Raw genomic sequence first — 16,294 nt, 5'->3', positions numbered from 1 at the left:
GAGCACTTTGCTTTGTTGCAGGAGCGTACGGGAGCCGTGAGTAGTTAGATATTGACGAAACGCCCACAGAGTCGTCAAGTAAGAGCGACATTCGGGTAACATATTAGGTAAAAGAGGACTTGCTGAACTCGTCCGACCTGCGGTTGCGCCTTGGAGATCGCAAATATATTAACCAAAATCTCGCAGGGAAAAAAGCTACTGTTCCAGACCCCAAATAAAATAGCGGCGAATAGAGAGCTATAGACAAGTCACATGTTAACAAAGAATCCGCTACAATTGCAGCTGCTCTCGTCAGGTCAGGCCTCCCTCCCCCAACTCGGGATACCCGATGAGCGTTTTGTTTCTTTAACGGTTGATATTGCATCAGTGAGGTATGATATAATAATTGAGCCTCCTCCACACAAGATATAGAAGTGCAGGAATTGGTAGGATAGCGCTATTATTACCAGTCTTGTTTCGAAGCGAAAAGCCGATATTCGGGGTTTTAACATAGCAGCGATATTCGCCGTTGTAGAATCATCTACGTTGTTGTTCAAATTTAAGAAGATCTTATTAGAAGATTTTGGTCACATGCGAAGGTCCGAAATACGGAGAGATTTATACCAAACAGACCCATGTCGAGATTCCGATTCTAAATGATATCCTAGTTGGTCGGTCTATCTTGATTCATCTGGGGGAAGATGGGACTCTCAAGAACAAAATACTCATGAGGTATTCTCACCGATGTCCAGGATCCATATGGAGAAGTTCCATTGTATCGTCGCCATCAGATCGGACGAATGCGCAGAGATTGGATAATGATACAGTCGGTATCTTGTCTTATCGTGGCTATCGTGGGAGAAATCTGGGCAAGAGCTTACCTCTTCCCCGTCGCTCGGACCGTCTACATAAACCCTGATGAAACAGTTTTGAATAGATAAATGGATGAATGGATGCTGGCTCCACGCCCGCGCAGAATGTAGAAAGTAAATAACTGGCTCGGCCCGCAAGTTTCACGTTTCATCTACAACTACTAGTAGTACGTACTGTACTTGCAGACGCGCCACTATGCGCAGGAACAGATACAGAAGGTAGATATGCATCATGGCATCAGGGGGGCAGCTTGGTCGAATTCTTATTCCTTCTTACCGATCTTGCCGAGGTTCGTGTTATGAGCCCTAGATATCGCGATGTCAACAAGCTCTCAAATGTCGTGTCCGTGTCCAATGACGAATCCCCAGATGATGGTAAGCAGACACGACAACGGCTCTCGAGTCTCGCCAGACCAGACCAGACCAGACCAGATCAGACTGGGTTGATTGTGGGTTGATGGCTGTACGCCGTACATCCGATATTGAGCTCATCTACCCTCTTCACCTCGTGGCTCGCTCCAAGGAACAGGCCTCCTTGCGAATCGTTTTTCGAATCCAAGAATATGAGGGTCTACCGGTACCTACGCATGTTCTGTTTTGTTGGCAGGACTCATGCGGCTTGCTGTCGCTTCTCTCCTGGCATTGCTTCGCTTCGTTAGCTCTTTTCTTGATTGTCCTACCTCGGCTAGCACTTACTCACTCTACTTAGGCCTCTCCCATTCAGTACAACTACCGGTACTGTACAATCCCCCTACCTACCGGTACTTCAAGCCCTTCAAGCCTCAAGGGTATGGTCGCAGGATTGCAGCCGTGCGGCCCTTGATAACGAGAAGAAAAGATCGCCATGGGCAGACAAATCGGCCCCACTTTACTGACTACATGAAGAGACAGGCAGCTCTTTCTTGGAAGACCCCTTCTAATCTCCCTAGACACTTATACAAGTATATGTCCTCTTTCATGCCCGCATACTCTTTTCAAAACGCCAATATTGCAATCGCCCATCAATCTTTTCGAACACCTGTGACTTCGGTCGTCCATTCTTTTAGGGAGCCAGCTCATTAACTCAAACTTTCAGTCGTTTAAAAAAAAACCCCTCTAACTCCTTCTCACCACAACCGAATTAAAATGCAATTGTCCGTTACTACTCTTGCCATCCTGGCCGGTGCCGCCGTCGCAGAGTATCTAGCTGAGCTCCCGGCGTATCCAGCTGCGCTCCCAGAGTACCCAGCTGAGAGCATTGTATATGTGACTCAAGCAATCACGATCAGTATGTTTGCCAAAGAAGGGTCTCCAGAACAGCCTCGATCAGAGAGATACTGACCATATTGAAGCTTCGTGTGCTGCCGCCGTTACGGATTGCCCTGCCCGCAGCACCGTAATCTCCACCACAAGTTACCCAGGTTCGTGAAGCCCGCCATGCGTTTACCCGTTGAAGGAGAGGACGAGTCGTCTCGCTGAAGGTGAGGATCGAAATAACCAAGCTAACACTGCTCAAAAAGTCGTCGTTACCAACAGCCCCAATCCGGAGATCAGCGCCCCGGTCGCACCTCCAGCGATTTATGCTCCAGTCCCAGAGACATATATTCCAGAGACCACCGCTCCAGCAACCTACCCAGTTGCTTCCGTGCCAGACGTCTCCACCCCGGTCGCTGATTATACCCCCTTCGCAAACTCCAGCGTTCCCGTTTCCGCGGCCTCAACCCCGTGAGTACAAACCATCTTCTTTTGGACGGGTTGGGAGCAGCAGGCTCGCGAATCTTTGGCTCAAAATTCTCTCCCAAGCTGAGACCGGATGGATCCAACCTTGGAATTTTTGGTATCATCTGAAGCTAACTTTCATCCAGTGTCGATGTCCCAACTTCATACCCAGTGGCCCCTACTTCCAGCGCACCAGTGAACTCGGTCATCACCATCTCGACCTGCGGTACGTCCAGAGCTATACCCTCCTTACCTTGTCCCAGGAACTTCTCCTTCGAGTCGATACCTCGGGACAACACCTGGATCTCATTCACCACATTCAAAACGCAATGCTGACTGCTTCTAGTCCCGACTGTGATCTATAGCACGGTCACCATAGTCCCCAATACCAGCGTGCCCGTTGCTACTTACGCGCCCCCTGCTCCGTCTAGAACTGGCTTCATGTGAGTGCTTCTCTCAACCCTCGTTCAGCAAGAGAACTAACACGAGAGGCAGCCCATACCCCGGGGGAAATACCACCTTGCCGAATGCCACCGTCACCCCTTCGGCCTATGTACGTAGAAAGTTCTTTGCCCCCTCCCTGCCCCCCCCCCCCTCTTTTTTCGCTCTCTCAACCCGCCGAAGACCTGCGAAACTCGAAAAAAGAGAGAACAGAAACAGGAGCTAACAATGTGTAACGAAGGTCGTGTCCGGTAGCGCCTCCAGCATCCAAGGTTCCGCTCTCGTCGTGGCCGTCGTCGGTTTTGCCGCTTTTATCTTCGCCTAAACCCTTGCTTTTGCATCTATCTTCTGCAAGCCTGATCTGGCTCAACCGGTATTGTAATCAGGCTGCGGCTTTTACGAAAAACAAAGAAAAAAAAATTATAAAAAAGACTCGAACACAGGGCAGGAATTGGGGCGGGACGGGACGGGTTCTGGCGACCCGGTTTTACCCCATGAGAGAGAGCACGGCAGATTATCTTATATTGCAAAGTTGCAATTCTCATCTATATCGCGTTTCGAAAGCCTCCGGGAGTAGTTTATAATTGATATGATGAATATGAAGAATTGCAAATATTTAAACTTATACACAAAGGCTTTTTTCACCTTACCCACCCGCTCCATTTTCCTCACCCCCTCTCTCAAATACCCAAAATCGCCTTCTGACCTCTTTCTGATTTCCTTTTGACACTTATATCTTCGACTTGGACGTTTTTTGTTTTCGATATTCCCGATTCTATTTCCGGTTTCAATATCTTTAATACGGTTGAATCGCACTCCTCTCATTAGTTTTAAAAAACAAATGAAGTTCATTTATTAACTTGAACAAATTGAATTCCGCTTACTGATTTGATGACAAAATGGATTCCACCTTTGTTGATTTGAAAGCAAAACGACATCTACTTTCTGATTTGAAAATACTTACTAAATTTCGATTGAGTAGTTGAGATGAAATAATCAATTATTAACAATCGAGTACGGATAATCGAGTACGAATAATCGAGAGTGCAATCGAGATAAAGAAAAAGAGAGAAAAGGGCGAATGAATACGAGGGAGGAAAAGAAGGAAAGGAAAAAAAGGGAAAGGAATAAAAACTTGAAAGAGTCGATGTTTATGCTCTCCAAGGAGTACCGGTAAGCGGGCTACAACCTTCAATGCCTTTTTTTGAAAGGCCGCCGGTGTGAAGCAGGATAAAGAGGCCTTTGGTCAGAATAGGCTATATTACAGTGGCAATCTCCCAAAGCTAGAGGATCCTCAGCATTGATCCATTGCCTGGAAGTCACCTACTCGTTTTCCGTGAGTTCGCGGAATCTTTTACGAAGGTCTAAGTGTTCCCTGGTGGCCCTCCGCTGCGCTACGGGGCCAGGGGTCTTCGCTTCGCAACGGCCGCGCATACAGAGTAAGGCTGCTTTCTTTCCGAGGCTTTCGATGTCAACTCTACATCACCTTTCTACTACGTACATGTAGGAAATACACTTCAAAATCATGTAAAGGGGTGCTAACTTAAAGCTTCAGCCCGGCCGGAAGCTAGAACTTTCGGCCTTCCGCAAGGGTAAGTTTTCCGGACTTCGCGGTGTGATATTCGTAGCTACTACCTACTACTACGTACTACGTACTTCTCTCCCCCCTTTTGAGTACATTTCGAAAGTATAAGTTTGCAAGGGATCTAACCAAGGCTTAAACCAATCAACTTACCTAAGAATCCAGCCTTGAAAAGTATCTTAGGGTTAGTATTTAGTCTGTGCAATTGAGTTGATAGGGCTTTGAGCCATCCAGAAACCACCGTTCTTCGATTTATGGGCCTAAACTGGGTCCGACCTTTATTCATTGGTGGGGGGTAGTAGTAGTAGCTTTCCTTGACGCGATGCAGCTACTAGCTATTCTCCGAGCATCCAATCCATACCAATACCTTCTATCAACTCGGTGCGGCCAGCTGTTCTTCGAGCATCTAATCTATAGCAATAGCCTTCTGTAGCGCGATGCAGTCAGCTGTTCCTCGAGGGTTTATTCTAGAGCAATAGCCCTTTACAGTGCGATGCAGCCAGCTTTCCCTCGGGCATTCAATCTATAGCAACAGCCCTTTAAAAAAAATTAAATGTAGCCAGCTGTTTCTTTCACCATTCAATCAATCATAATAGCTCTTTGAAGTGCGATGCAGCCAGCTGTTTCTCGAGCATCTCCCTCCTTACTATATTAATCAGTTATTATGGTGCAAATGGTTCACCAACAATAAGTCAAAATGGTACTTGATTTCTGCTTACTCCTTAACGTTCAAAAGAGCTGGATCCTTTCATACGATTGGAAGGAATCCTGTGCACTAGCTATATAATAGTGTTTTTGTCGAAGTTAGGGGTTCCTCGGGAAGCGTGCCACGCTAAGCGAGCTAAGCTCATCCGTGCCTGAGAACTTGCTACATCACCCCCAACTACCTCGGGTCGGTGTTGATATACCGATACTTATGAATATAAATCGAAAAGAAGTCGCTTTTAAAGCGATAGCTTCGAAGTGCATATATGAAACACATGACTTTCGGCTGAGCGAGTTTTAAATTCATTAGTAAAAACGAATGCAAAAGCATATCACCGTTAGCTTAGCGTATAACGTATACTACGTATTTCGAATATGTAGCTTCTCGCAAAAAAAGCAAGTCGGAAGGAGGTATGAAGATCATTTTTCGATTCAATTCTTTACGTAAGCTATTAAATATATATAGAGGGAAGAGCTTTAGCATATTCTTGATTGCGAAGAATATAATCATATTAAAATCGAGGGTGAAAAAAAGAAGAGGGAGGAAAAGAGACGTTTGAATGATACTCGAATATGTTTTATATGTATATATGTGATTGATTGATAATAGCTCAAAGAGGAATCAACTACTCGTCTATATACTGCCTTACACGTGATGCATCTACGTATCGGACGTGCCTGATAGTAGTACTAAATACATGGACAAAACAAATACAGGCCACCAGCTCCACCACAGTATATAGCTCTCAGTACTCTCACACCTGAATATGCACGTTTTTTCGCACTCCTGATTATATCAAAAAGGCTAGAGATCAGTCCGAATACCAACGGAGCATCATCGAAACCTCAAATAGTGATTCCCCTATTATTGTGAGCCTTATATAAATAGTCCGTATACGTGATTATTATGTTAAAAAAGAATGAAATAATTAAACAGGTATTCGAATTGCAAAAGTAAATCGAATAGCAAGGGTTTAGATTTCTTAAGATTATAATCAGCGGGAATATTTGATCAAAGTACTAATACTTTAAAGGAAAGTAATAGCCGTTTATTGCGTATAAAATCGATGGGTTTATGGGTGAATATTGGAGCTAAGCGAATCGACTCGATTCCCCTCAATATTAGGTGTGAACCCCGCCGGTTCAACAACCTCAAGTCATCAAACCTTAACAAAGATTTTTGCGAAACACTTCTACTACTTATTAGAGGAATTCCTTCTTTTGTTGCAGTATTGATGACCTTTTCCCTTTGATCCCTGATCCCTTTGATCACAATACCTTAAGTACCCCCCCTCCCTTTACTTTTCCAGCCCTCTTTCCCATCGACTACAGTCTCTAATAATGCCACCCAGAACCCCAGCGCAAATTTCTGGCATAGCTAAGGCAAACGCGACCAAGGCAGCCAATCGAGCTGCTGCTAAAGCTAGAAGGAAGAAGGCTTCCGCGCCTGCTCGACCCGAACCTGAACCAGCAGAAGACGAGGCGGAAGAAGAAGAGTACGAATCTGACGAAGACATAGAAGACCTGGCCGAGTTCCACGGCTTCCTTAACGAACCACCTGCCGAAAAGCGAGCCCGACTCGCATTCGAAAACGACGAAAAGAGGAAAGAGGAGAAACATAAAGCAAAGATGCCTTATTAACACCGCCCGCGCCCTCGGCAGCCACTAATAAGGTAGCAGATGACTACGGTAAGAGCTCCTTATCACTCCAGCAGCGGGAGAGCTTGTCCATCTTCCGCAAGTACAGTAAGAAGGACGTCATTGCTATTGCTAAGAATACTTATAACCACATGAACCTCTCTAAGCTTTCACAATTGAACGCTGCCTTGCAAAGCACCAGCGAACTCGATATAGTCTGGGAAAATGGAAAGCTAGAAGGCCGCGAACCTATCGGGAAGCTTTCAGTTGCAAAAGCGATTCGAATCTCTATAAAAGCAACGAAGTTATAAATACAATCCTTCTTAGCGAGTTGGAGTAAGTCTTTCTTTATACTACGGGTATTAAAGAAAGTATTGTATTGCTATTTAAAAGTACGCTTTGAATTCAAAAAGAAAGAGGAAAAGGAGAAAGAACTAAGTACAGGAAGTAAGGTCTTATAAGCAGGCGCGCTGAGACGGGAACCAGAGGTCACGAAGTAGCGTGTAACCCACATGCGTGCTCAAGGCCTCGTGACCTGCCTTACGGAGTAGCGTCGCTATCACCGTAACAGATACTAAAAGTTCGAAAATCATATAGAATCCAATCACGTTTTGTGCCATTTCAAAATTCTGCCGCCCGTTACAGGCCGCAATTTTTGACTAACCAATCAATCCTTTTGAAGACATTAGATACATTTTTACCTAAAGCTACATTCCCTTCTGTCCCCCCTCCTCCCCCTTAACTCTATTATAATACAAAGCTCGCAAGCTCGCTTTGATAATTTTTCAACTTGTAATCATAAGTAGCTCACATAAAAGCAGCTTCAGATTCTCCTTTGATATCCCAATCGTCCCATTCAGGGAATTCGTTCGAAAATTCTGCCAGTTTTTCTGGCGTTTCAAAGCAGATGGCCCATAAATCCAATACACCGCTATTTACTACTTTCGTTGGAATAAGCATTTGCAGACTCCCTTCGTCATCGATCGTTGATAAACGCAACGCTTTCTCCGGCTCTGGTATCATCAATGACCTGATGTATTCCACGGTGAGCTCTTCTTCACCGTATAATTCAATCTTCTCAACTTTTCCGTCTTCGTTTTCTTTTTCCCAAGTCAATGGGATCCACGCTTTATCTATACTGTCTATCTTCTCAATATCCGCTCTAATAACACAATACCAATCCGACTCTTGGCCAAACCAGCCGGCAGGTTCTTGTACTATTTGAATTATTAGCTCCGCGAAATATGCAAAGATCTGTATAAATCAACTCACCCATATAAACGCCAAATCCTATTGAGTTAAGGTAAAAATCTTCGTTATCGAAGGCTTCATCTCTATGTACCTCGTTTTTTTCATTGATGAGATCGGCTTCCGCCCATAATTTGCGGAATTAGTATAGGCTTATCCTATATATGAATCAGGTAAAACAAACTTACTTTGGCAACTGTTCGGTAGCCGATGACTTTCCTGTTATCGTCTGCTTCAGCTTTACTAAAGCAAAAGCTCAAGGCTAGCAAGGTCGCGCAGATAGACGTCGATAGTAGCATGGTATTTGCACAAGTCTTTTAATGCTGCGGGATAACATAAGGGAAACAAGCTTGCAAAGGAAGAGGATGATGAGTCAAGGTTGAAGCAAGGTAGGGAGAAGAAATGAGTATGTATTTATCAAGCGGCTTTGAAATTTCTACGTCGGCTATAAATAATGGTGTGGCTAGGTAGTAATAGTCGGCGCTAACGGAGTAGAGTCGAATTTACGCTGTATTGACTATTCATAGTATTGCAATCTTTCATTTCAATTTGAAAGGATCAACGTAATTACTCGTAATAATAGATCGGATTGAGTCTCTTAACCTTTCAATACCATGCGTTCAGGGGCGTTTCAACACTTTAATCCTCTGTCCTCTTGTAGGCCTCGATAGCACGGTGGCTTAGCATATCAATCCTTTCAGCCTTAGTCGGCATAAGCGACTGCGGATCGGGAGCAAATGCGGATTTTCAATCATAAAAGAAATAACTAAAAAACGAATAAAGCTGTTAAATATCAAATTTGATATTTAGAGAGGGCCCAGTTACGCCAATTTTGGATTCATGTTTTGACAATATAGCTCTTTTCGTTATCAAGCTATTTGAACTCCAAGTCGAAAAGAAGACCGATATTTTTTCGATTTTTATCGGAAAAAATCGAAGATCGAGATTTGTACTCTCCCCACCCCATGAATACATATCGAAAGTATAATTTCGCAAGGGATCTTACCAGGGCTTAAACCAATCAACTATAAGGATTCAGCCTTGAAAAGAATCTTTGAGCCAGTATTTAGTCTATACAGTGGAGTTGACAAGGCTTTGAGCCACTAAGAAACCACCGCTCTATGATTTATGGGCCTAAACTGGGTCCGACATGTATTATTCATGGAGTATTAAGAAGTCCACAGAGAATAAACTCATCGTAATAAAAATAAAATGCACGGCTTGAGCAAAATTTATCAGATGTAATGTATAGAATATTCTATATTTCTGTTATAAAAATAGTAATTTTATTATAAAGGTAATATCTCTACTATGAAAATAATATTTATTACACAAAAAGTAGAATTGAATAAGCGAAAGCAGCTTGCATAATTAAGAAAAAGCTCAGACAATTAAGCGAATATTCAAGAACATTACCTTAAAGGCAGGTAGGGGGTCATTTGAGCGGTCCTCTGACTCTCTTTTATAAAAGACGGTTATTAGACCGTTTAAAATCAGTACTAATTACAAATCAGGAATAATTCATCTTTTTGATCGTCCCCGAGCTTAGGACCGTCCTATAGCTGTCCTATGGCCGTTTTCGTTTATATTTTTAAAATAGGCTTATTAATAAGCTCGTTTTAAAAAATTGAATAATTCGATAACTATTTTCTAAAAAAATAGTTGTAAATAAAAATTATCTTTTTAATAGAATTGTTTTAATAATAATTTAATAAACTCGATGCCAAGATATTTCTCGGTATCGCTGCTACGGCTTGTATATCAACGCTTTAAATTTTTTATAGTCGGAATCGATCGATTGAGCAAAAGTTCACCCGCGCAAGCGATACCCTCAATCGCTTGCGAAGAAGGGAGGGGGGAGAAGGGGGGGGGCATGGTAAAGGGGTGGTGTAATAAGAGGGTGGTATATCTAGTAGAGGGTAGACTGCTATGCAATAAAAAGAAAATAAAAATTATTTGCTTACTAATTTACGTTTTCGGGGACGGTTTCAAGTTCGGGGACGGCCTTGGGACGGCTACAAAACGGCCATAGGACGGTCTCAAAACGGTCTTTTCGTAAAAAGACCGACTTCTATAAACGACGATTTAATCGATCAAAACGGTCTTATTTCAGTAATAATCTTTTAACAAAAAGACGAGCTCTTATAAAAAAGGTTTAATCGATTGAAACAGTTTTATTTTAGCTACGATTCAAATAATTTGAATTGTTTGTTTTCAGATTCTATTCAATTTTAAGTATCGGCCCAAGGTGATCCACTAACTATGCTAACCTCTTAGAATCGTCTTTTAAAGAGACCGTCATCGGATTATCAGCTGACGGTTTAAATAACCTTCTACCTGCCTTTAAGGTAACTTTACGATCATAAAAATCATATTCGTAATATAAATTAAACAACGAAATGAGATATATTACTGGATATATAATGCACGAGTCGGCGTCGTCAAGCAGTTTTTTAATTGTCGGCATTTTATCTTGAAAATCTTTATCAAAAACGATCAAGATTCATGTTACGGTAGTAGCGGCGCTACTTCGTAAGGCAGGTCACGAGGCCTAGGGACAGGTAGGACACGTGTATGGGTTACACGTTACCCCGTTGCTTCCCGTCTTGGCCAGCCTGCCTCTAAGACCTCTTCTCTTGTACCTAGATCTCCTGTTCTCTTCTTCGTCTTTCTTTCTCACTACAGAGCGTACTCTTAGGTAGCAATGCAATACTACCTTCGACAGCCGTAACAATTCAAATACATATACTTTTTTTCTACAGCATTAAAAGATCAGTTTCTTTATGATTTGGAATTCAAATAACTTATATAACGAAAAGATCTATACTATTTAAACTTGGGTATAGAAATCGGCGTAATCGGGCTCTTTTTAAATGTGAAAGACCTAATTATAAATCTAGCCTTTATTTAGTTATTTCTAATATATTTAAAAATCCGTACTTGTTTCCGATCCGACTGAGACTGAAAGGATCAGAAGCCCACTCAAGCGAGCCGACGATTATTAGTTTGATGTCTTTTAAAGTTATGAACTCCAAGGAGCATCCAGGTATGATTGGCTACGATTGAACCTGATAAATTTGACTCTAAATTTAGTATGATATTTGATATGCTATATGGAAATAGCTTGGCTCAAGACGCCAGACCCTTAACATTGCACTCAGTGGACAAAATATAAAGAATACCAAGGTGCCTAGTCATCTCTTACATTGAATTTCATTTGTGAAAGAATCCGACCTGGCTGCGCCAAGTCGGCACAACCAAACCGGGTCACCCAGCAACCCGGGACACTTTCATCAAAACACTTATTAAACTACAACCATTTAGTATAAACATCATAATAAGAAAATCAACATGCTTAGAAAATATTGCTTTGCAGATTTTTATTACAGATATAAAGATGTAACTATTTCTTGCAAGTCAAAATATCATAATATATTGAAATTATAGCTAAAAACAGTCCCAAATAATAGAATTTCACTTGTCCGTCTTAAAGGTCTTTGCCATCAAAACTTTAATTAAACATAAAGGAACCACAAGTCGACAGGAAAGGCTTGAATCTATCATATTATGAAAGGAAATCATTATTGGATGAAATTTGGTAGTATAGAAAATGTTTTTTTAAAGGAAGTCCGATTTTCGTACTCCTTATTAGCTATTCTGACATAGACACACACTCCGTAGTAAAGCAGTGCCCGCCTGTAATATCAAAAATACACTAAATGAACACCAAAAGTGCACCACAAGTACTATCTTAATCACTTTAATCCGCCACAACGTTAGAACAACTACGTATAATAGAATTGTATTAATTGACTATTACTAAAATCAATATGGTGCACACCTCATACCGAATCAATTACGGTATGGTCAGTGGGTGATTTTCGATCGATTTTAAAGGGCAAAAGTAGGTGTCCCGGGTTGCTGGGTCTCCCGGTTCGGTGGTGCCGACAGGTCGGTATTTTTTGCAATAATACTCAAGGCAACCGCGACGATTAGTAAGAAAATGCAGCCATGCGATCATAGGGCTACCCCATCTACAGAGAGAAAGAGAGAGAGAGAGAGCACGAGTCTCGTGTGCGTCCAGCATACTCAAATACACATTGTAATTGCCACATCCGGGGCCGCATGGCCCGTTCAAGCACGATTCGCGGTCCAACATCTACCCCTATTTTTGAGATACATTCATATACGATTATATCCCGTACAATAAGTAAGTAAAAAGTACGAATTATCTCGCCCGTTTATCCTTCTTGTCTCGGCCCGATTCCTTCCATCTACTATATCGATCTGTGATGAGCCGACAGACCTTATCAACTGGTGTACGGTACATGAAGAGTGTTTCTCGGATAGAGTGGGCCAAGATGCTAAGCGTAAGGTACCTAACTCGGTCAGTACGGTAGCAGTCAGTACGTACGTACTCGTATTGTACGAGTAGGAGGCTGTGTGTGGGGTGCACTGCAGTCTGCATGAACATACGAGCAGTGCAACCGCGGTGGTTCTGTATGGAAGGCTGTCTTGGAGTTCGATATATATATATATATATATTTATATATATTCAGGCATGGTGGTTGTTCTCTTGAACGCTTGGTCAGAGTATAAGTCGTCATCGTAGATTCAAGCCCTCGTCGTCGTCGTCGTCGTTGTCGTCGTTGTCGTCGTCGTCGTGTTCAGATAAGGGATGACAAGGGATGACCCTTGGGGAGAGAATGTCAATATAAGATCGCTTGCTTATCGCTCATGGCATGACGTCAAGGCCCCACCATGCCACCGCTACGGTGTCAGGTAATATCAAAACCATCATAAGCGTCAGTGCAAAATTGCGCGGTTGCAGTCGGGACATTTTATATTTCTATGTTTTTCTCTAATATATATATCTATATATATATACACATATGTACATATATATGGATTCCTCAATCAACAACAAGAACAACAACATATCTATTTCTCAATTACATTAGCCAAGAGAGATCTTGCGGGCCTCTGCCCTGCCCTGCCCTGCCCAGCCCTCCGCTCCCGCGCCTTCCGATCTCACCTCACTCACAGCATCCAGCCAATTCCCAAGGCAACTCAACTTAACTTCCGCATTTCGTCGTACTCGTATCTTTCTCAAGTCCATCGTCGCTGCCGGCCTGCTCAGCTCAGATTTGAGTCCCGTATCCCGCATCCTCCCCCCAACCAAGACTTTTGGCTAAACCCGCTGACGCCTGCGCCCACCCTCCGCCGCATGACGATGTATATATGTATATCTTATCTCTTATATATCTAATAAATTATATATATGATAATGTCGGCAGCCGATGACCACCACCCGGGCCTCTCTTTGGAGCCAACCAGAGTACTTGTCAGCAACACATCAGCCGGGCCTCTTCCTCAGCCTTTTCCTTGTCAGCAGCTCTACGGAACCTCGCACGCAGACTTAGACGACGATCCAGATCCAATGGCCGTATCACCACTCTCAGACGAGGATGCCCAGTCTCTGATCGAGCTGTCCATGAGCAGGGCGGCGACGCGCCTCAAGTCACCCCTGACCCCAGCCGTGGAAAAGGCGGCTGCCATGGAAGAAATGGACGGAGGAGGCTTTTTCGATAGCGATGATGTCGAAACTCCACCAGCTGCAGTTGAACAGCAATCCGAAGCGGACCTTTCAAGCCCAGGCTCACCCAAATCCAAGAGCAGCTCAAGCCTACCCGTGCCCGAGAATGTGCCTGAAGTAATAACACAAGCCGAAGCAATCTCACCTGGGCGGCTTCCATCGCCAAAGATGGAAGAGCCGGCTTCTCCCACTCCGTGGCATCCGGGGCGGAAATCGTTGACTTTTGACCCGAAGGAGCATGGACGCCAGTCATCGATGGCTACCGTCTTTGGCGGCAACAGTTCCAGGACCAGATCTCTCTCTGGAGGCGCTGAAGCTTTAAAGAAGCTGCTCCCAAAGGGATTGCCATCGATCGCTCAGGTTGGGCATTTATTTGGGTCTTCTTCAAACAACAGTAGCAAGACCCGATCTAGCGGCTCTGTCAAGCTTGCCAAAGAGTCTTCTTTCCCACGCTCTGCTCGTTCACCTAAATCCAGATCGCCCGAGCGGTCTCTCTCACCACTCTCCTCCGAGCCGATCGCGGCTCCTCAGCCGCAAAACATCAAGGAAACCACACCTTCTGGGCCGAAACGGCCTCCGATCCTCCGCCGAACAACTTCCGATAATTCGCTGCTCTACCACTCCCTCTCCAGAACATCGTCTCTCGGGGACGATACTCGCTTCGAAAATCACAGGGAGCAGGTCAACTCACGTGTCAAAGCAATCCGGGATACCCTACAGGACCGATCCTCCTTCAGATTGCCACAGATACCAACCATACCTACTGGCTTTCCAAGCCTACCAAGTATTCCCAGTATGAAACCTCGCACCTTTAGCTTCAGCATGAACTTTTTGAACTCCAGCAACGTCCCCGCCAGATGGAGACCAGATTCGACTAACAATGTGCTCCCAGGTATTCTTCCAAGTGCAATAGTCAAGAAAAAATCTTCCGTAGCGGCTCCTGCAGTGAATCCTGGAACGGGCGGCGCTGCTGTATCCAGGTCAGAAGCGTCTTTAGAGACTAGTCGGCCCTTGATAGAAGGTCCAAGTACAACTTACCTGGACCGGGCCTTGGAAAACCTTACTGGAGACGTCGTAATTATGGGTGGATATCGGGGCTCTATTCTCCGGTCGGCGAGAACAAATCGGCAGGTGTGGGTGCCTGTGAAAGTTGGGCTCAATATCAGGAAGGTTGACCTCGAGGTTGGCTTGGAGCCCGAGGATGAAGAGCGTATGACAGAAAACATTTATCCATCTGGGATGATACAGAATATAGGGCCCATCGATATCAGTAAACGCCTGTTCAAGCGCCTGTCAGAGAGCGAGAATGCGAAAAGTGGCAAGCTGAGGGTTTGGGACTACGGGTATGACTGGAGGCTGAGTCCGCACCTTCTAAGCCGAAAGCTACAGAAGTTCCTCGAGGGTCTTCCATCCAACAATTCCAATACATGTGGCTCTATGGAAGGAGACCGTGGCGCTCTAGTCATCGCACACAGTCTCGGGGGTCTCATTACTAGGCATGTGGTCAACCAACGGCCAGAATTGTTCTCTGGTGTTATCTACGCTGGTGTTCCGCAGTCTTGTATCAACATTCTGGGCCCACTGAGGAACGGCGACGCTGTTCTGCTTAGTTCTCGGGTTCTTACAGCACAGGTCAATTTCACATTGAGGACAAGTTTTGTCCTACTTCCGGAGAATGGCGCATGCTTTGTGGATATCAAAACGAAGGAAAAATACCCCATTGACTTTTTCAAGCTCGATAACTGGATCAAGTATCGATTGTCGCCGTGCATAGACCCACCGTTGCCACCCAAGAACCCGCCTTCGGGTCCATTTGGAGGACTGCTTAACCTGCCGAGCAGCCTATTGAGTTTGCCTTCACCTGGAAGGAAGCCCACCTCTGGACCTTCGTCACCGACGTCCCCCAATCTTGACGGCTCCGATGAATCGAGACGATCTCCCTCGCCGCCGACAAAAATGACCCGGGCTGCTGATGCCATCCGAGGCATGGAGCATGGCACAGACCGGACCCTGGCACCTCAAATGGCAGGCATGGGCAATCACTCGAGTCCGGTCAACAAAGGACATAGCACAAACTCGTCCGTCTCGACTGCCGTCACTATCCCGCGAGACAAGGCGATCGCCTACCTGGATCGCACGCTACGGGAGACGAAGAAGTTCAAGCAAGAGCTTTACTTCAACCCCGCACATTCCGATGTGAACGCGTACCCCCCTCTGGCTTTGATCTATGGCAAATCTATCCCGACGTGTTGCGGGGCGAAGGTCGACGGGATCGACTCCATCCCGTGCGCAGATGTGTATGATAACCTCGCCTTTGCGAGCGGGGATGGCGTGTGTCTGGCGCGAGAGGCGATGTTGCCCGAAGGTTATAAAGCTGTCTATGGAGGCCGGGTGCGGAGTGATCGCGGCCATGTGACTTTGTTGGGGGATCTTAATGCCGTCGGTCGTGCGATTGAAGCCGTGATGAAGGGCAGGGTTAAGGGTATTGGGAGGAGCATTAGCCTTGGTGGGATTACAGAGGGGACTGTCACATAG

At 44.7% G+C, this 16,294-nt stretch overlaps 4 protein-coding genes across 4 annotated transcripts; 3 read left to right on the top strand and 1 right to left on the bottom strand.

Annotated features, from left to right (window-relative positions):
- Positions 1 to 1,976: 1,976 nt before the first annotated feature.
- On the top strand, positions 1,977 to 3,315 carry L3040_007125 (uncharacterized protein; the record flags this gene model as incomplete). Its single annotated transcript, XM_007296633.1, has 7 exons — positions 1,977 to 2,118; positions 2,183 to 2,251; positions 2,351 to 2,555; positions 2,696 to 2,775; positions 2,896 to 2,992; positions 3,045 to 3,102; positions 3,232 to 3,315. The coding sequence occupies 7 exons, from the start codon at positions 1,977 to 1,979 to the stop codon at positions 3,313 to 3,315; spliced, it is 735 nt and encodes a 244-aa protein (XP_007296695.1).
- A 3,303-nt stretch (positions 3,316 to 6,618) lies between these two features.
- L3040_007124 (uncharacterized protein) lies at positions 6,619 to 6,918 on the top strand (the record flags this gene model as incomplete). The annotated part of the gene is made up of 1 exon (XM_007296632.1): positions 6,619 to 6,918. One exon carries the CDS (start codon positions 6,619 to 6,621, stop codon positions 6,916 to 6,918), a length of 300 nt encoding a protein of 99 aa, XP_007296694.1.
- Positions 6,919 to 8,057: 1,139 nt separating this feature from the next.
- L3040_007123 (uncharacterized protein) lies at positions 8,058 to 8,462 on the bottom strand (the record flags this gene model as incomplete). The annotated part of the gene is made up of 3 exons (XM_066156161.1): positions 8,058 to 8,132; positions 8,188 to 8,205; positions 8,352 to 8,462. 3 exons carry the CDS (start codon positions 8,460 to 8,462, stop codon positions 8,058 to 8,060), a joined length of 204 nt encoding a protein of 67 aa, XP_066010969.1.
- Positions 8,463 to 13,603: 5,141 nt separating this feature from the next.
- On the top strand, positions 13,604 to 16,294 carry L3040_007122 (uncharacterized protein; the record flags this gene model as incomplete). Its single annotated transcript, XM_066156160.1, has 2 exons — positions 13,604 to 14,552; positions 14,652 to 16,294. The coding sequence occupies 2 exons, from the start codon at positions 13,604 to 13,606 to the stop codon at positions 16,292 to 16,294; spliced, it is 2,592 nt and encodes an 863-aa protein (XP_066010968.1).

The sequence above is a fragment of the Drepanopeziza brunnea genome (genome assembly GCF_022702325.1).
Source record: "Drepanopeziza brunnea f. sp. 'multigermtubi' strain 214-2 chromosome Unknown ctg12, whole genome shotgun sequence".
NCBI classification, from domain to species: Eukaryota; Fungi; Ascomycota; class Leotiomycetes; order Helotiales; family Drepanopezizaceae; genus Drepanopeziza; species Drepanopeziza brunnea.
The sequence above is the reverse complement of the archived record's forward strand: the minus strand, read 5'-3'. Positions and strand labels throughout refer to the sequence as shown.